General features: G+C 36.3%; 1 protein-coding gene across 3 annotated transcripts in view; it reads right to left on the bottom strand.

The window, feature by feature from the left end:
• Positions 1 to 21,336, bottom strand: part of TRAK2 (trafficking kinesin protein 2) — a 66,583-nt gene that overhangs the window by 10,606 nt on the left and 34,641 nt on the right. For all 3 annotated transcript variants that reach the window (XM_057746400.1, XM_057746399.1, XM_057746401.1), the window contains exons 4-13: positions 14,467 to 14,543; positions 11,816 to 11,932; positions 10,584 to 10,793; positions 9,847 to 9,925; positions 8,282 to 8,412; positions 7,440 to 7,514; positions 5,825 to 5,962; positions 3,156 to 3,235; positions 2,665 to 2,862; positions 1,021 to 1,319 (exon numbers count right to left, since the gene is read on the bottom strand). In XM_057746400.1, coding sequence (XP_057602383.1) covers positions 1,021 to 1,319; positions 2,665 to 2,862; positions 3,156 to 3,235; positions 5,825 to 5,962; positions 7,440 to 7,514; positions 8,282 to 8,412; positions 9,847 to 9,925; positions 10,584 to 10,793; positions 11,816 to 11,932; positions 14,467 to 14,543 — 1,404 coding nt within the window. The remainder of the gene's footprint in view (positions 1 to 1,020; positions 1,320 to 2,664; positions 2,863 to 3,155; positions 3,236 to 5,824; positions 5,963 to 7,439; positions 7,515 to 8,281; positions 8,413 to 9,846; positions 9,926 to 10,583; positions 10,794 to 11,815; positions 11,933 to 14,466; positions 14,544 to 21,336) is intronic.

Raw genomic sequence — 21,336 nt, 5'->3', positions numbered from 1 at the left:
AAGCTAAAATTATATGTGTAAAAAAGTAATGATAATAATAAAACTACTTATTTGGTCTTCAATACTTCTTTGTCCTAGAACTATGCCTATGAACTTTGAACCCAAATGCCAGGCTCCTGGGTTGGAAGACACATTGAATTACAGTGGTTTCTTGCATAGTTTCCTACTGTACTCACGACTCTCCTTTCACCAGGTTTTCAGGGAGAGTAGGAAAGCGAAGGAGATAATAAAAGGAGGATATATCCCCACGGTTTCTGTCTACGAATGCTGGTGAATTACCATCCCAAGTACCTGCACCAGATGCAGTGTCTAATTGTCACTAGTAGCCGTTTTATCCTAAAAGTGGCAACTCTGACAAATACCTGCACTGATCACTTATGAATAAAACTTACAGCACCTTTGAGTTTGAGGGGTCCTTATAGGTTACCAACTCAAAATTTTGTCTTATGCAGACTCTTTTATGATAATAGCAGAGGATCATTTGAAGATGGTCAACATTCCATAAAACAAAGAAATCTATTTTGAATTCAAGTTCTACCTTAGCAGAGAATAGAAACTGACCTGAAATTAATAGAAATGAACAAAAGAAAAATACAGACACATATCTCTAAGCAAATGACACTTCTTGGGTAAAGAATTCTTTTTTGAAAAGGAAGGTAGAATGAAGTATTACATCTAGATTAATTTATCCATCTACAATATCCTGTTTATCTCACCACGAAAACTGCTATCAAGGATATTCCTTAGCAAAGGATAAGAAAAGATTACTCCACCTCTCTCACATTTGTATAAAAACAACATCAGTAGAAAAGAACTGACAGATGATGGCTTGGAGAACACAAATCTCTTCATTCACTTTCCACAAAGTACTGCAATGCACAGTCACACAAACATCAAATATTTAGGGATAATAAAGATATCTTCTGCACATAGGTGCTTATAATTACAAGAGAACTCTCAATGCCAGGGGAAGGAAAAGGCAATATGCAAGATGGCTTAGAAATGGCCCTCACTTATTACCTTCAAGGGGCTTGACAATTTGTAATTTTTCAGGCATAAAACCTCGAAGGCAACTGGCACTGCTGAGGTCTGTGATCTCTGACTGGTCGGTGCAGAGGGAGGCAAGGCTCTCTGTGGGGGTGTCACAGCCACTACCCTCTTCTTTCTGGTCAGCCAGAACCCGGATCTTCCGCTGCCATTCTTCAGCAAAGAACTGCTTCTCACTTAAGTAGTTCTGTCGCCGCAGACTCAGGCGATGCAGGGCTGTAGCCAAATCACTCTCTTCGGAGGGTCCTGGTTGATCCACCTTCTGGACGTTCCTATGGGAAAATCACATTCACTGCCTAGATCCGTGGGGGTCATAAGCGCAGCACAGGCCTCTCCTTTCCACAGTGGTGAATGTTCAAGATCTTAAAAACACATATTTTCTTAGATACCCGGAACACAGAAATAGTAACAACAAACCCCAAACTCTAATACTATATAACATTTTTACAGGTCATTTCAAGTGACTTCAGATAGGCAAAATACACTTTATTGTGTTGTGTTTATTAACTTTTCTGTTTCACTTAATTTATGAAACTACAGATAATGACCATCTATAAATTCAGTTTAGGTAGTTCAAAGACTAAATGTTACCATATTTCACTGAATCTATAATATCATTGATGACAACAGGTACCATTATTTTCTGTACTACTAAGAAAGGAAAAATGCTACCCATTAAACTATGACATGTCATTAGCTGCAAAAGATAAACAATTAACAAAATATTAAAATGTGAAAAAATTTACTTTAGGCCATAGAATCCTCTATGAATACTGTAAACATCTAAAAGAAAAGAATAAGATTTGTAAATACTGTGTTTTCATAGTTGTGCAATACACAGTTTTTCACTTTTCAACATTTAAAAGATTGGAGGTATCTTATAACTGATACCAAAAGAAAGAGTAGCAAGCCAAGTTTTAGTTGTTCCATGTGTGAATTCACATAGATCTGTTTCTTAGATCTTTTCCTAAGGCAACTGTGTACAATGAGGTATTACTGACACATACAGCTATTGTGGGTACAGAATCTACCCCTAAGACCAGGCAATACAATCGAAAACCCAGGGTGATGGTTTTCTGCATTAGGAGACTTCTCTCAGGTGCCAAACATCTAATTTTCAAAAACTTTCGGCTGACTTTCCAGTAATTCTCTTTAACTTCCAGTTATTCAAAATTCAATGAACTGAATTAATAAAAAGCAGAAAAAACTAAATTTAAACAAATTGGAAATTAAGAGCAACTTAGTTTTCCTCAATAGGTATTCAAGATTATTGTCCATCTTAAAGGCACCAAAGCAGCTGAAATTATGAGCATGGGTTATAAGAAAGTGTCATCTAATGCTGTGCCTAATTGCCAATGACCAAACAGATTCAAAGAAATTTGACTTTGAACACAAAGATTTAGACTCAAATTTTGCCAAACCAGAGAGGAAAGTAGTAAAGAATTTTAGAGTTCAATGCAAACTCCATTTTGAATACACTTAAACTTTTTTACTCCAATGATCTAGCAAACAATGATACATGGAATCATTACTGAATGAAAACTGACAGTTCCAGAACTTCCTTGGGATAGCACAGAGCAATGCTGGAATCTGAGTGTGTGAATCTATGTGTCTTACCCTGGATCCCCCTCCGAGTTACTCTTCTGGATTGTTTTGTCCTCTGTTTGTTGTATACCAGATTCAAAAGGTTTTGCTGTCATGATGACACTTGAACGGTTGGAGCCTGGAATGGGTAGCAGAGCTGGGAATGGGACAGAGCGGCCCCGTGTGTCATTGGCAACCTTGACAGTATCAAATATCCGTTTCTGTTGGGCTCTGTCAAAAAGAGAAGTGTTCATTATTGCCACTGACTACCACTGGAGTGCTTTAGAAAAGAGACATGTAAGTGCAGTTCATTAAAAATAAAGCCACCCTGAAGTTTGGGAGAAATTATTAGAAAATAAATTTCAGAACAGGAGAAAGCTCTCACAGATGTGAACACTATGAGGAAAAAAACTGAATAGTAAGCAGATTAACTACTGAATCTCACAATATCGATCACTTTGGATTGTGGCTTCTTTTTAATTTCCATCCCAGTGGTTGAATAACAACATGTGATCTGTACTTACTTTTGTTTAAAGAGAGAAGATTCCTCATCCAAGCTCAACTTCTTACGCATGGTCCCCTCAATCTCAGCTGCCAGAGATTCCTAAGGAAAAAAGGTTGAGGTTACTACAGTGATTATCTGAGAAGCCTGTTAGGAGAAATAAACTGTCTTTAAATTATTTAACAGTTTCCAGAATCCAATGCTTTTGGTGTTATAATAAAAGAAAACACAAGAAAACAGTTACAGGCTAAAATGCAGGGGAAAAAAAAGAGACATTCTGGAAATGTAACTTTTAAACAAGAATCAACTACTTTTTCATGATATATTTTTACAGGAAAGCAGTGGGAAAAACCAATTATGATAAATAAAAGTACTGAGTATGCAGACACAAAAATAAAAGGTTTGAAAGGCTATAAACCAAGATGTTAACAGTGATTCAGTGGAGGTATTTAGCAATTTCTTTTTGCTTCTCTGCAATTTCTAACTTTTCTATAATAAACATATAAAGCTTTTATAATACAAAAAAATTGGTAACAGAAAAAAAAGCAAGCTTCCCCTTCCCCTGGTCAGGGATGAAGATTCAACTGAACCTGTGCTCTAGAGCCCGAAAGCTGCAACTACTGAGCCTGAGTGCCACAACTACTGAAGCCCGGGCACCTAGAGCCTGAGCTCCTCAACAAGAAAAGCCACTGCAATGAGAAGCCTGCACGCCACAATGTAGAGCAGTCCCTGCTCCTCACAGCTTGAGAAAGCCCGTGAGCAGCAATGAAGATCCAACACAGCCAAAAATAATTAAATAAATACACTGGGAAAAAAAATGATGGAATTCAGAAGTCACCATTTGGCAATCACAGTAATAACTGAGTCAGAGTCACGCCCATCAATGGGCACTAAAACTAGTGGGTAAAAGTTTTTTTTTTTAATTAATTAATTAATTATTTTATTGGCTGTGTTGGGTCTTTTTTTTTTGCTGTGCGCGGGCTTTCTTTTTAGTTGTGGTGAGTGGGGGCTACTCTTCGTTGTGGTGCGCGGGATCCTCATTGCCGTGGCTTCTCTTGTTGCAGAGCATGGGCTCTAGGCGCATGGGCTTCAGTAGTTGCAGCACGTGGGCTCAATAGTTGTGGCTCACGGGCTCTAAAGCACAGGCTCAATAGTTGTGGCGCACGGGTTTAGTTGCTCCGTGGCATGTGGGACCTTCCTGGAGCAGGGATCGAACCTGTGTCCCCTGCACTGGCCGGCAGATTCTCAACCACTGTGCCACCTAGGAAGCCCTGGGTAAAAGTTTGATGAGGAACAGAATATTTAAAGTCTCAAAGTATTGCCCCCCAAATAGTAATTTTGATCACTTGGTTAAGGTAGTATCTGACAATTTTCATCATTGCAAGGTAATTAGTAACATTAATTCAATTAAATATTAATTAACAATGATTAACTGCACAGTGGAAAAAACTGGCAGGTACTACCTTAACCAAGCCATCAAAGTTAGCATTGGGGAAAATAAACAATCTGTGCCTCCTGATACAATGTACTGAGAAGAGCATGGCATTATTTCTGCTAAAAATGCATTACCTAAATGTAATTGTGGGGAAACAACAGACAAACCCAAACGGAGTACATTCTACAAAGGTCATGAAGGACAAAACAAAGACAGAAGAATTGTCCCAGACTGAAACAACTAAATGCAATATATCTTTCAAAGGACATTGTTGGGACAATTGCCAAAAAATTTAAATGGGCTCTGTGGATGAGATAGTGATAGTGTTGTATCAATGTCAATATCCTGAAGTTGATAGTTGTGTATGGTAATGTAGGAGAATGTCCTTGAGAGTGCCCTTGTTTTTAATAAATACACACAGAAGTTATGAAGGGTAATAGGGTTATCTGCAACTTACTGTTAAATGGTCCAGAAAAAATAAGAGAATAATATGGCAAACGTAGTAAAATGTTAAATTTGAAGAATCTAGGTGAAGAATATATGATTTTTTTTGTACCATTGTTGGAATGTTACTCTAAGTTTAGAATTATTTCAAAGTTAAAAATTAAAAAAACAAAAATTCTGTCCCATTATTCTTTAGAAATTCTGCTATCATTTATAGTTTCAGTCTTTTAAAAAATTTCCCAGGATTGCACGCAAGCGTTTAAGAACTAGATTATTAAAATAACCCTTAGAACCAACATTACAAATTCTGGCATAAACTCAGAAGTTTTCATTAATTTCTTTAATTCAAAAAATAAAGATTGTTTATTGATGAGTAAATAAACATGACTCCTGCCCTCATGGGACTTACACCTTAACTGAAATTAAATATACGAAGAAACTCAAGATCTGTTAAAAGAGGTTTTAGATGTTCAGGGCACCATTTGAATAAGTGGTATGTGGTGGGACTAGGGTAAGGAGGATGACTCAAGTTTGAGTAGCTCTATGGGACACAGACCTAAACTCAATTTCCTTAGGGTTCCTCTCATACAATAAATCTGGCAGGTCATCTGTTAGAAGGAAGGCTACAATAAATAAGGTAGATACATATGTGCAAATGAGGGCCTAAATCAATAACTGAATTCAATTAACAAGGACAAACTATGTTCTCTCTTCTCAAGATGCTTTACACCATTAGAAACCATATTACTCTCAGGACCTTTTAATCTTAAACAAGTTTCCTTAAACACATAACATCTTTCTCAGTTCCTCACCCCAGAAAAAACTCCATATGACTGGGAGAAGTAGAGATGAGCAGCAGGGCTAGATCTACTCCGAAGTTCCTTTATTTCTTCTTGGGATTCATGTAACATTCCCAGACATTCCATATTCCTGTCTTGTAACTCATGTAGCTGAAAGATAGGATGGCAATTAGTGTCCCTTATTATATTCTCAAAATAACAATGGGGAAAAAACCCATTGGGATAAGTTTTTTTTCTCTTCCCAGCTCTTTACTTGGAGTATAATTGCTTTACACTGTTGTGCCAGTTTCTGCTGTACAACAAAGTGAATCAGCTGTATTTAAACACATAGCCCCATATCCCCTCCCTCTTGAGCCTCCCTACCACCCTCTCTAACCCACCCCTCTAGGTCATCACCCATCGTCAAGTTGATCTTCCTGTGTTATGCAGCAGCTTCCCACTAGCTATCTATTTTACATTTGGTAGTGTATATATGTCAATGCTACTCTCTCACTTTGTCCCAGCTTCCCCTTCCCCCGTGTCCTCAAGTTCATTCTCTACATCTGCGTCTTTATTCTTGTCCTGCCACCAGGTTCATCAGTGAGCTGCTTGTATATTTTGGAGATTAATCCTTTGTCAGTTGCTTTGCTGGTGAATATTTTCTCCCATTCTGAGGATTGTCTTCTTCTCTCATTTATGGTTTCTTTTGCTGTACAAAAGCTTTTAAGTTTCATTAGGTCCCATTTGTTTATTTTTGTTTTTATTCCCATTATTCAGGAATAATGGTGGGTGGGTGGGATAAGTTTTAATTTTATCCAGAGGACTAACATTATGAATTTAAATTTAATACAAACACTCTGAAACAGACTAAGCAAGGAAAGTATATATATTTCAAGCTGCCAGATTTAGGGGTGTCTTGGCCAGAATCATATATAAGCATGATTTCCTAAAAATGTGAAATGCAGCTGAGACAACCATAACTGTCAATTCAATATTAAATGCTTCTTACCCTTAAAAAAAATTAGAGAGGAAGTATAATAGCTATGGTCAAATTAGTTTAGCATAATCTCAGATATGTATATTTTTAAACATCACTCTGAAGTCTGTAAATGACAAGATCAAGTCTACAAAGTATTGTGTATAAGATGTCAGGGTGCTCAATTATCCTGAACAAGTAGTTTCTTCTCCCTCGTTTCAGAATCTTTTTTATACTTAGATACACAAGCATGTTAAAAGAGTACATAATTTTCAGAGCACATTTTAACTTCAAAAATTTCTTCATGTGTGTTATGTGAACTAGATCGTTGGCATCACTAGGGCTAGAGGTGCTTACTAAAAATACAGATTATCTTATTTTAAAAACTGTTGGGTTAGTTAACAAAGACTTGTAAAAAGGTCATATATGCCTAAAGAATCCTATAAACTCAAGGTTTCCCTATTAATCAAGAAGGATGTTATTATGTTATTATTAGTTTTAGACACAGAATTTTTAAAAAGCTTTACTTCTTAGATCTCATAATTGCATCTTAATCTTCCATTGTTGTTTTAAATCTGGTTATCACCTTTAATCATTCTTATTCACAAAGAAGAAAGAAACTATTCATTCCTCTCCTCCCATATTACACAAGATAAAGGAAGATTTCATTACCTCCATCGTCAGTTGTCTTTGGGCATCTTTGGAAGCTTGGAGGTGAAGTCTCAGTTCTTCCTTCTCAATCACATGCTAGCAACATGTTAAAAGAGACATGTGAAACTTTCCCATATAAAATATAGGTTACTCTCTTTTTAAGACATCTTAAGGATGTCTTTAAGGGGTACAGTCCAGAGAACTATCAAAAGCTAACCTTTCGGGACTTCGCTGGTGGCGCAGTGGTTAAGAATCCGCCTGCCAATGCAGGAGACATGGGTTCAGTCCCTGGTCTGGGAAGATCCCACATGCTGCGGAGCAACTAAGCTTGTGTGCCACAACTACTGAGCCCGCGTGATGCAACTACTGAAACCCACAAGCCTAGAGCCTGTGCTCCGCAACAAGAGAAGCCACCACAATGAGAAGTCCGTGCACCACAACAAAGAGTAGCCCCCACTCACTGCAATTAGAGAAAGGCAGCACACAGCAACAAAAACCCAACGCAGCCAAAAAATAAAATAAAATAAATTAAAAAAAAAAAGCTAACCTTTCAAAAGCCCAATAAGTTCAATAACATGGGCAGAACACAAAATCTATCAAGGTGTTCAGAGGACAGTGAGCATGAGTCAGTAAATCACATCACAACTTTCTGAGGAAAATCGAACTCCATTTTAGGGAAAGAAATAGTGATCTGAAAGTAGTTATTCTTCATATTTCACGACAGAAGATGAAAATAGCAATCAGACTAAAGCACTGTAAAAGGACAGGGACCATGTTTATTTTGCTTAATGTATCTAGAACTTACCAGAGTGCATAGTACTAGGTCAGTGCTTAACAAACATCTGTTTAATGAATGAACCTACTTCTTTAAGTTTGTGCTGAAGATCTACAATCTGAGACAGGAGAGAGGAAATCTCTTCTTGGTATCGAATCAGTTCATCACTCTTCCCAGACAATTCTTCAGTCATTCTGGACATCTGAGCATTTGTTTCACCTGGAAAACAAAATAAAAATTTAAGGCTTAATATAAATGTAAGGCAGAGGTTGGTAAACTATGGCCTATGGGCCAAATTCTGTTTTGTGACAAGCACTGGACTATCACGAATTGATTTTTCTTTAACATAAATTTCAAATAATAAACCTGGATAACCCAATAGAGAAAATTAAAGGTTCTTCTGAAATAGACTAATGCTGGGAATTTAATAGGAGGCACTGAAGCTAAAAAGAGATAATTTGTAAAGGCAAACAAACTAAAGATTTTTTCCTCAGTCTTTTTGTTTATAAAGGACAAGAAGGCTGAAAAGAGATAGGTGACTTACCTGTCTTTCCAAGTGCCAAGGCATTTACATCTTTGAGAAATCTTCAGGGATATAAATAAGATCCCAAAGAAATGAAAATCAAACTTAACAAATCTGACAAAGGAGTGTTTCCAGAATAGAACAGTCACAATCTGTAAGAGCTACTGAGATGCTTCTGTAGGACAGAGACTTTCTGGGATACCCAGCAAACTGAGAAGGGCCTCTAAAGCAATTCTTACAGTATAGCATTCTTGCATGCTTTAGAAATAAATCTTTTCATACAAACATTTTGACATCTAAACACAAGTGGCAAAACTACTTCTCAGTGTTATATAAAACTACTTTTATATTGATGGAAAGTCTATAGCATTTCAAAGGATGGCAATAAGGAGGCAGGAGACTGGAATCTAAGCTCTTGGTCATTTCTTTTTGCTTTTTAAAGTATAAAAGGTGGGTTAGTGTTGATAGAGAAGATATAATTTACATTCCTTCTGGTTCTCTAATATTCTGTAGAAGGCACCATATTCTGAAGCCCACAGCCCAAATAATTTGATATGGTGTTATCATATCCTCTCTTTCAACATAAAAGGCTATATATTTATAGAGAGGTTCAAATTTTTTCTGTAGTAAAACTGATCTTTTTCCAACTGATTTATTTTTAAAAATTTTAAGTAACAAAATGAAAGCAAAATATATTGCTTTATAGACACAGAACTGGCGTTTAACAAATACTCAGTGAATGTCATGTTTTATGCCATCATTTAAGCCCTAGCTTTGCTACTGCTACTAATCAGTTTTCTGACTTTGGCAAATTATATACTCTATAGGACTATTTCCTCAACAACAAAATAAGAACTTTGGTTTCTTTCACTCTAACATGCTATAATGGGTAGAAATATAGGTCTTTATTTAATGGCGATGACAATTTGAAACAAAGATATTTCTTAAAAGTACATATGGTACTTTATTTAGAGTCGTGGGCTCAATGTGATATTCCAAGATTTTCAGTAATTATTTAAAAATTGTTTCTTGAGATGCTTCTATTGAAACCACTGATCTAATTTCTGAGTTAGCGATATCCTACCAAAGAATTGCCCAAAGGCTATAAAACAGAATACATTAATACTTACGAAGCTCTTTAACACAATCACTGACAAGCTGTTGTTCCTTCTCTTCATAGGTAATAGTTTCTGTCTTTATGTGACAAGCCTTCAAGAAAAAAAACATCAGTATGTGGTAACAGCTTCTAATGATTTTATAGTATTAATTAAAAAACCCTTTAATATTCATTTAAAGATAAAAGTTCATCACTTACAAAGGAAAACAAAAACTCATAAAGCTTTATCTATCATAAAATAAAGACTATCGAAAAGGACATGACAAACACCTCCCCCTTACTCCTCTCAGGGCCTCTGCCCACTCCTACTTGTCCCCCCTCCAGCCTCTCCCCTCTACTGTATCTCTCTGATAGGCTAACCCTTAGCCTCAACTAAAATGTCACTTGTTTAAGTAGGACTTCTTTGCTCCATTCCCCAATCCCTGTTATATAAGCGCATGAAACACTGTCGTTTTCCAATATAGTTCTTATCTGAGTTGTAATTATTTAATTATTTGTGTAAACTCCACAAGATATGTACTCTACGTTGTGGCTTTCTCTGTTTCACCTGTCAACTTGCTATTATCCACTTTTCAGTGGGATCGAAGTGAAAATGGAAGGCAAACACCTGTGCCTTAGCTACTCCCCCTCCCACTACATTGGAATGTCAATAGCAACTCCTTAGATATGCCATATTTCACCTCAGTACTACCTGGACCTAAATCTTATAGCCTTTAAGGTAAAGGAGAGTAAGAATTAAGTTGACTGTACCTTGGATCGAAGAACCATATTCTCTTCTTCCAGTTCCTTGAGCTTTTCTTGCAGCATGTCCAACTGCAGCAAACCTTGAGATAAACTAAAGGACTCATTGAAGCGAAGAGGTGTAGAACAGCTGGAATCAGTTTCACTCTCTTCAGAAGCAATGGAGACAATTCGAAGTAACTCATCTTTCTTGGACAGCTCATGCTGCAGTTGATTAACCTGCACATCAAAAGGGCTTGATTTACAAGATGCTCTTCATTTTGCATTATTTACAAGTAATATAGCTTCTAATTCATGGAGCAATTGTTTCTCACCATAAAACAAAATCATAAAATCAGCTGCTAGGTTCTACTGACTAAAGTAATAAGGGCTAAAAAGAGAGTAACAAACCTCAGATACTACCTAAGCTATAATTTTAGAGCATTGACTCAACAAATAACATAAGATGATATATTCACAGTTCAAAACAAAACAAAATGGAAGAAACTACGAAGTATTAAAATAGAGCCTTACTTCAAATTCTCATCCTAAAGGTTTGCATTTTTTTCTTTTATTTTTTTATTAGTTATCTATTTTATACATATTAGTGTATATAAGGTTTGCATTTTTAAGTTATATAACTCTTTTACATGACTTCCCAACTTTAGTTCTAGAGAATAAGTACTTTCAATGCACAAGCTTGAATGTTATTAAACATGATATATTTACAAAATATAAATGAAACCAGATAATAACATATTATAGAAAATCTGAAATGTAACCATTCAAGTTAATAATAAATTATTTCTCACTAAAAATATTTAATTGCTATGGGATAAATACACCTTCAAAAATTTCTTTTCCTTTTTTTTTTCCTTTTGTTTGTGTTTTTGAATAAGGATACTTCCTTTGGGTATCTATTATTTGGAAATATATTTAAAAAAATAAATTTAAGATATGATCACACAAAAAGTCTACACAAAGGAGTAAGGATAAAGTGTTAGAATCTAAGCAGGATGCTACACGTACTGTAGGTACTGAATATAGACTTTTATATTGACTAAGGTAGAGTCACAGGAGTACTCCTCTGTACAATAACATTTCATTTCTCTACTGGTTAGCTCAATGGATACCAACAGTCAACATGTGCTGGTATTATTTATCTACCTATTGCTATCACTTCAGGGACACCCAGGAAAATAAATTCTCCATGTCCCAGGATCTAATTGTTCCATGCTGCAAATACTTGATCCAAGACATACTTGATCAAAGGCTTGTCCCAATTGCTCCTCCAAGGCTTCATTCTGCTCAGACAAGGCATGGTTCCGCTTTAAGAGAGCTTGTCCAATTCGAGCAGCTAGCTCCAGATCACGATCCCTCTGTTAAAATACCAAATACATCTTTTCTTTGAGTACAAACAAAATTAAGTGGTAGTTTAGAAATTCTGCAGTCATTTTGCTAAACTCAAAAGCAATGGCCTAGAAAGCATCAAGATCCATTTTAATGCCCAGGTATAGAAATGAATACAGGGCCTGACACACAAATGTTGTTTAATATATGTTGGTCAAATGGATGACCACCACAGTTATAAATGCAAGAGGGCATTTCTTAATATCAAGTGAGATTTACTGATTACCCTATTAATTAGGATCCAGCAACCCAACTTTAAACTTATGACTTTGGGGACTTAGAAAATCAATATAGTCTTTAAAAATGAGGACAGGGGCTGACACACAGTAAAAGCCCAACAAATATGTGTTGAATGCATTTGCCTATTAAGCATGGTAATGATACAGAAGGCATGTTGACTACAGTTCCAACTAGGGCAAAGGTTATATGCATTCAGAGCTAGAGGCTTAGAGTTAAGCATAATCAGGAGCCCTACTGTCAATTGGTATAAGAATCCTGATGTGAAATAAAATAGGGGACGATATAACAGACTGGACGTTTTGAGGCTATAGGGTTCTTCTCAGAGTGTAGAGAGGAAGGGAGCCTGAAGAAATTGGTGGTAATGGTGCAGGGAGGCCTATAGAGAATTCAAGCAAGGCAAGGATTACTCTTTCTGGGTAGATGGTGATGCTTAGCAAGGGCATAGGAATCCCCTCTACATGGTGGTGGTGAGGACTGTATTCTGCACGATGGAAAACTATCAAAATACATCTAAGTGCCTTATAGTATATGAGTATGGGTTCCACTTACTGTAAATAAAATTAAGCTTCTTTTTGCTTCATAGCAACATGAAAACAGGTAGATGGATTATATCCAAATTTTCAAGACCCACTTATCTCATTTTCAATATAGGCTAAGTGGCATACACAAAATCCTTCTGGGCAGCTGCTGGGGGTGAGGGGGGCGTGTGGGGAGAAGGATTCTTAAAAGAGAAAGATAATTTCCATAAGATCAACTAAAATTGAAGCATAGGGAGAGACCTCTTAAGACTGCCACTTGGAAGAGATACACTATACCACTATACATACTAAAAATGTCATGGACAAAGTGAACTCAAATGATAGCCTGAATAAAAGCAGAAAAGTGAAGATGCTCCAAACTATTGGTATTGATTTGCAATGAAGCTGCTGCTGCTTCTTTTTTTTTAATTGGAATATAATTGCTTTACACTGTTGTGCCAGTTTTTGTTGTACAACAAAGTAAATCAGCTGCATTTTGGAGTTGCTTCTTGAATGGGCAGTTCTGTTTCAAGGATTTATTTAAAGAATTTTTTTTTTCTTAAAGATTGCTTTTCTAGGACAGAGAAGCCAGCCAGCACCATTATAACACAACAACAAAAATTTAAGCCCTCTACAATTCCATAAAGATAAACTTCAGGAGCCAGTTGGTACGCCAGTTGTTCTATCGGCAACAACCTCATACAGAACAACCTAGAGCAAAGACATCCTCATTTTTCATTGATATGCAAATCTGATAGATTCTAAATGATCTCCAAGCTTTAGCTTTTTTATTTTTTTATTTTTTTTATTTTTTTTTATTTTTTGGGGGTACACCAGGTTCAATCATCTGTTTTTATACACATATCCCCATATTTCCTCCCTTCCTTGACTCCCCCCACCTCGAGTCCCCCCCACCTCCCCACCCCAGTCCTCTAAGGCATCTTCCATCCTCGAGTTGGACTCCCTTTGTTATACAACAACTTCCCACTGACTATTTTACAGTTGGTAGTATATATATGTCTGTGCTACTCTCTCGCTTCGTCTCCGTTTCCCCTTCACCCCCCGCCCCCTCCCATACCTCGAGTTCTCCAGTCCATTCTCTGTATCTGCATCCTTGTTCTTGTCACTGAGTTCATTAGTACCATTTTTAGATTCCGTATATGTGAGTTAGCATACAATATTTGTCCTTCTCTTTCTGACTTACTTCACTATGTATGACAGATTGTAGTTCTATCCACCTCATTACATATAGCTCCATCTCATCCCTTTTTATAGCTGAGTAATATTCCATTGTATATATATGCCACATCTTCTGTATCCATTCATTTGTTGATGGGCATTTAGGTTGCTTCCATGTCCTGGCTATTGTAAAGAGTGCTGCAATAAACATTATGGTACAAGTTTCTTTTGGGATTATGGTTTTCTTTGGGTATATGCCCAGGAGTGGGATTACTGGATCATATGGTAGTTCTATTTGTAGTTTTTTAAGGAACCTCCAAATTGTTTTCCATAGTGGCTGTACCAACTTACAGTCCCACCAACAGTGCAGGAGAGTTCCCTTTTCTCCACACCCTCTCCAACATTTGTTGTTTCCAGATTTTGTGATGATGGCCATTCTGACTGGTGTGAGGTGATACCTCATTGTGGCTTTGACTTGCATTTCTCTGATGATTAGTGATGTTGAGCATCTTTTCATGTGTGTGTTTTAGCTTTTTGTACTGGAGAAAAAAAAGACATATTCCTACCTCTGCCAGGAGATGTGTAACCATGTCGATGTCATTGTAAGTTTTGGTCATCTGCTCCACCCTGTCTGTGCCTAGAACTAAGACAGTTAAAAACAACTATTTATAGGATATAGAAATAACACACACACACACAAAGAAATAACACAAAGTTTTAAGTATTTATAAAAATTGAAAGATATCAATACAACAAACAACCCAGTCTTTTATAAAAAGCCATTCAGAATAAAAATATAGGTGAAAGAAGAAAAGGGAAAGAAATATTTCATGTGTTAGACATTCAGAAAATAGACCAATTACTACAAACAAAATGTACATCATACAATGAATGAAGGAAGTATCAAATGATCACCAGGCAGCCACCTCCTGACTGTCTCCTCTTCCCTTGGTAAGACTGGAACATTGGCTCACTCACACTAGAGAATGTGGGCCTGTAGAATGAATTGAATCACCAAGCGTTTTATATCCTACTCTAAATTAAAGTTATTGGACTTCCTAAGTGGCGCAGTGGGTAAGAATCCGCCTGTCAATGCAGGGGACATGGGTTTGATCCCTGCCCCAGGAAGATACCACATGCTGCGGAGCAACTAAGCCCGTGCGCCACAACTATTGAGCCCTTGAGCCACAACTATTGAGCCCATGTGCCGCAACTACTGAAGCCCACATGCCTAGAGCCTGTGCTCTACAACAAGAGAAGCCACGGCAATGAGAAGCCTGCGCACCACAATGAAGAGTAGCCCCTGCTTGCCACAACTAGAGAAAGCCCGTGTGCAGCAACGAAGACCCAACACAGCCAATAAAATAAATAAATAAATAAATAAATAAATTTATAAATTAAAGTTATTGAGGGGTGATTTCACAAGGAGTTATGTACAAAGGAATTTAATTAGAATTCTGTTGTGATTATCTTGAACATCTATGATCACCTATCATGTGAGCTAATACCAATAAACAAGAATAGGACATGTAGGACTTTTTGTAGTTCTATTATGAACCATAACCCTTTTTAGCTTAATGAAAAACTCTTTTTCTTTATGATGAGCTTCCTCATATATAGGCCTTTGCTATAAAACAGACTGTATACTATACCATTCCTTGCATAACTCAAACCTATTATTTCTGGCACTCCATAAATTCAGGAACTGCACTTGACTAATTTAGCTCCAAAGATAAGAACAGAAATGACCCTAATAATGATTCCACAGTCACAATAAGCAATACCTTTTTAAGCTAATGATGCATTATAAAAGAGGGATCTTTTGACTTTGGAGTGCATTCCATGAAACAGACTTGTGTTTGACTTAGACTGATTTTAAAATTAGTTTGCCTTGAAGTGTGAAAAATCAGAGGTTTGAAGCATAAAAGTGGAATTCACGTACTTGAGTGAGCTTGAAAGTCACTTACCCCTTCTGAGATTCAGATTCCATATCTATAATATGAAGGTGATAACCTCTCACAAGGTCATTAGGAGGTTCAAGTATGATAATCTGTTAAGTAGTATTTAGTAAACTGCTAAGAATCATATAACTATTTACAGCTATACTCTTTAAACAAAACTGGTATGTATGAAACAGCCCTGATTTAAAATTCTCTGTAAATAATGCAATGAGCTGGCAGCAGATACCATGATTTAAGTCATCTGTAGTTCCTTAGTCCCATCTTAACACTTGAGTTTGCTCAAAAGACACCATTAGATAGATTTTACATTAATCTGAGCTTTTAATTTTTCTTTCTAGCACCACTGCTTAAAATGAAACTGGGAATTACCCAGAGCTTAATTATTAATGATAGTCTTCTAGTTAAAAGTAAAACAAAGTGCTGGGTTGATAGTATTAGGAGATAGTCAAAAAAGTTTTAAACTGAAAATAAGAAAACTAAAAACAACAACAAACACAAAAGCACTAGAAAGTAACATTTTTACTGCAAAAGAATTTTTATTTACAAGTAGAGAAACTGGCTCTATAATTTAACCAAAGGGATAAGAGAAACAGGCTTTTGGGCCTAAGGAATCTTCACAATTTAACTTGGTAGCATAGCAGGAACAAAGGATTAAAAATTAAGGCAGATACTTACAGTGTGTGGTGTCTTCTACTGCTTGTCTCAATAATAGAGGAGAAAAAAATAAGTCAATGTAACTAAGCTCTAAACTACAGAAAACTAGCCAATGGTTGTAAAAACAAATGTAACACAGGGTAGCGGGTCTCAACTCCAGATTCTAATTTAATCCATTTGGAGGAACCACAGGTAGTAAGTAAAATATGCCAGATGTTCTGATGTGAAGCTAGGGATGAAAACCACTGATCCAGCGTTAACACTCAAAGCAGGAACCAGGAGTCCTGGAGACTCAGTTAAAAACAGTTTTTATACAACTAATTTAAAAAATACATGACATGGCTTATATTACATGACTGACAAGAGTTGAAGATGAAGTGGCAAATTTAATTTGAAGTAAAACCAGAAAATTAAGGATGTAATAAGATGCTGTGAGGTACCAGTCACACGTGATGAGAGGGGAATAGAAGGTGAAGGACACAGGACACAGAAGGACACAAAATAGTATGGAAAAGAAATGTTTAGAATAAAATATGTTTTAGTGAGGAGAAACTAAAATATATTTCCTATAAATGCTTACCACTTGTCAGAGTCTGACAATTTAAAGCTGAACTAGAAGTTATCTAGTTTAATGATCTCATTTTCTTACACGAGGAACCTTGACCGAGAGGAATTACGTGACATGTTTAAGACAGCAAAGCAAATTATTAGTGGCAAAGCCGAGATAACAAGGAGGTGATAACGAAGTGCGTCTCACAAGGTCATAAGAAAAAACCTGGTGCAAAGATGCACCATGTTGCTGTTTCTACCACAGTCCCACCAAGATCAAAAGGCTTTTATCTGATGAAATATTAGAGTATTTATCTGTGAACACAAGTTATAAAACAACATAGGTCCCAATTTTGCCTTTAAGGTGTGAGTATATCTGTACATATCTATACACAAGAGAGGCTGAAAGAGTATAAATCAAAATATTAATAGTAGTTATCTCTGAGTACGGATTATGGTTGATCTATTGTTTTTTTCAGTTTTTTTGCTAATTTCCCATGAAGAACAAATGTTATCTTTGCAATCAAAAAATAGCAGCTCTTGTTAAGAGGTTTCAAAAAGGAAAAATGAATTTTCAAATGCTTAAACATCTACTGAGGCAAAGAAGTTAGATAATGCAACCAGATTTCTCCAATTCTTATGTTTTAAGTGAAACAGTCTATAGACAACCAAGCCCCAAAGGCCGGGCCACTTCAACTGCACAGAGTTGTTCATTTGATAGAAGAACACAAAACATAGAGGAACACAAAGGATTCCTCTCTGCAGCCTAATCAGTTCTGTCTTCTCTTCTTTGACACAACACTCCTGATAAAGATAGTCTGCTTGGGATGATTCCAAAAGTACTCAGGGCAAAGCTCTTAAGTGTTCTGGCATTTAGGCCCTGTGATTAAATGCTTCCAAAGTGACAGACTTCACTGTAATTCTGTAACCAAGAGTGCAGGGCCAAGCAGGCTGACTTTATTATAATTAATCACATCAAATCCTATTTTCCCTACAGTTCTCAGAGGTTAAAATAAAATTATGTTAAATGGTACAGAAATTACCAATACTCCTTGCTTGCTTCCAGACATGAACTTTCTAACTCTCCAAGAAAAAATTATACATCAGGGAGAGGATGAACATTTTTATGGAACATGTTTGGTTTCCGAAGGTTGTTAATTAATGTTCAACATGTTTGTTTAATGTTTGGAGAATCTAATATTCCTGAAAAAACATGGGGGAGATATATATAAGCACGTCACTAATTCCTACTCTATGTTATAACTGCGTAATTTCACATCAACCATCCCCCAGTCATCTTCGGGATGGAAAATGCCAATGTTAATGCATTTTGGTTCTTTATATGAGATGGTGCTTGAATAGTTCTCTCATATGTCCTTTTTCGAGGTCTAGAGTTTTTACCACAATTATCTAATTTTTAAAAGACTTCTAATCTTTCATCAGTCTTCAAACCTCCCACACCAAAAAACAAAAACAAAACAACAAAAAAATAAAAATGAAACATAAACACTGTCCACAAAGCAGGGTAAAAGCAGAGTAAAAGTAAAAGCAGAGTAATAGCTCCTAATAACTACAGACAAGTCTTGAGGTTTTAGCCCCAAAGAAGTGGTTCTTGCTACTATAATACAGAGAACATTTCTGCAATACAAAAAACTGCCTTCAAAAGAGCTGAGACAGAACAAAAAGGAGGCTGGTGATATATACCATCTAGGCCAGTCTTTCTCAAAAGGGTTCCAAGGGAGAATTAAGCCCTATAGATAATGATTTGAGTGACAATTTTCTTAATTTTCCAACAAATAATACCTGCCTAGTACATAATGTATAGGTAGGCACATAATGTATATGTACATAATGTATAGGTAGTACATAATGTATACGTAATGAATTACATAAAGTAATTCATTATACAAGACATTGTAGATGTCTTAGGGCATATGACTTAATTCTTTTGTGGAACTGGTTGAGAGGAATTATAAATCCACTAACCTCTACGACGTGACTTATGGTTAATGCTTCTTGAACATTATCTGCTGTATTTCCTTTCCTGCCAGTATAGGTTAATGATTTTCAAGGGCAGAGCTTGAGGAAAAGTATAACTACCAACCAGAAGTAATAATTTCTACAACTGTATTTTTATGCAAAATTCCACACCCTGATTCCTTAAATTCTCCAATTAATGTCACTGTGAAGCGGCCATATGGCTTTGGTGACAAAGCTTTAGATCAATGGTTCTCAAATCTGAGTGTGCACCAGTACCATCAGGGGGACTTGTTAAAACAGACTGGGCCCCACCCCCAGAGTTTCTGAATCAGTAGATCTGGGGTGGGGGCACAAGGATCTGTGTTTCTAACAGGTACCAAGTGATGCTGATGCCTTAAATACAACTTATATAACCACCCCCCTTTTTCTTCTGCATTAGGTAGTGGTACAGGTGATCCCTTATTCCCAAATAAAAAATACCCTGAAAGGCAGATCAGGTTTCTATTTTTAGTCTTCACACGAACAAATGGTACTTTCTGTCATGGTGTGATCTGATCACTGCTTGCCCCACATGTCACTGTGCAGCTCCTTCTTAATAAAATCAAGAAAGCCCTGCACTCAAAACATTCTTTGAGTATCTTAAACTTTGTGTGTGTAAGGCAGGGACTAGGAGGGAATTACTTTTTTGGACACACGCATTGTTTACTTTTAAAATAATATAATTGAGACCAATCTCTTCCTGGTTTGGTAGGGGCTTCAGAGAACAACAAGTGTCCTTTCATTCATGTGAGAGAGGTTCCCATACCAAAACCTTGCCCATGTTTCCTTCCAAATTTCATTATTTTCTTCTCGGCTCTTTCAATTTCTTTGTGTTGTATAAGAGGGAAAGTGCCTCTGCCTGTGCCACCTCTTTTTATCAGCTGTTCTAATTCATTTTCATGAGCGTGATTACCTACTGGCATGTGAGGTAAGTTGGAATAAGAAGAGGCTGAAACAGTACCAGTGAGCTGAACCATAGGATGGCTTGCCGGGGTCTGTGGTAACTATTTGAAACCACAAATCTTGACATCTCAAGGGGATAGAAAACCACGGAAAAGGGTAAGAGAATGGTTTGTATCATGCTTTTTAACACCTTGGTCAATTTGCTAAACAAAGTAAATCACTTATCTTTTACATTCATAAGATACAAAATCATAATGAAGTTTATTTATACGTGACTGAACTGTTAACCCAAAGAACTGATACCTTTAAAATAACAGTGAAATTAAAGTACAGTACAGAGATAAAGTATCAGTGAACCAATGATAATCCTAGATTATTTGCTTCATGATTTAGGTACACCGTATGTAGTTAATTTTGAAATTGTTGAAGTGAAAATAGTACCATTACATGAAAGGAATAGAACACTTTTCCGGATCCTGGAAGTATCAATCTTGTAATATCCTATTAATCTCAGGTTTTAAATTGCTCCCTTGAACACTACGGTTTGTTTATGTAAAGTCCTATAAACCAAGTATTTTAGAATCTGTTTACCTTTTATTTCCCAGTCTTTTTATTTAAAATTCGTCCTAAAAGTAACTCCATTAAATCATGATCTAAGACATCTTTCTAGCTAGTCTCCCTCACTGCCCCATCCAGTGGCATATAGAACAAAGAACATGTAAACTAAGGGGCACTTTCTGTGCCACTTTATCAAAATAATGACCAACTAAATTTATCCTGACGAAATTTCAGTTGGAAATTTTCTCACAAATCTAAAAACTCATGGAACAAAGGGAAATGGAAATAAAAGTGTTCCTTTTAAAAAGCATTTTCTAGAAAAACTCAAGCAAGTAACTTCTGTAACTAGAAAGTTAAGAAAACCTTAAGAGCCGTAATTTAATATTCAGCTACTTAAAAGAATTATTGAGGACAAAAATAATGTTTTATTTGATTTCCTAATTCAAGTTTAAACAATGTTTACAATTCTTTTCCTGAGCAGTAAGCAATCTGGTTATAGGAAAGTACCATTAAAAGTTAATGATTACTATGAAAATGAGAATTTCACAACAATCGTTCTCCAGCTAGAATCTTCAAAAACACTGAACCACTCACGGTGAAAATATCTAGGACCTGATGCAATCTCATACCTAATTCAAATGAAAATAATTTTATAAATATATCAATTTTGAACTTAGAGACTTATTATGTATTCTAATAGCTACTATGCATACAACAGATTTATAATGAATGAATTTTAAAAAAGTAAGCTCAGCCTGAATGCAGACTTTTGGAATGAGGTCAAAAGCTAAA

Source organism: Hippopotamus amphibius, chromosome 8 (assembly GCF_030028045.1).
Source record: "Hippopotamus amphibius kiboko isolate mHipAmp2 chromosome 8, mHipAmp2.hap2, whole genome shotgun sequence".
Lineage (NCBI taxonomy): Eukaryota > Metazoa > Chordata > Mammalia > Artiodactyla > Hippopotamidae > Hippopotamus > Hippopotamus amphibius.
Note: the sequence above shows the minus strand (reverse complement) of the source record. Positions and strands in the feature narration are given on the sequence as shown.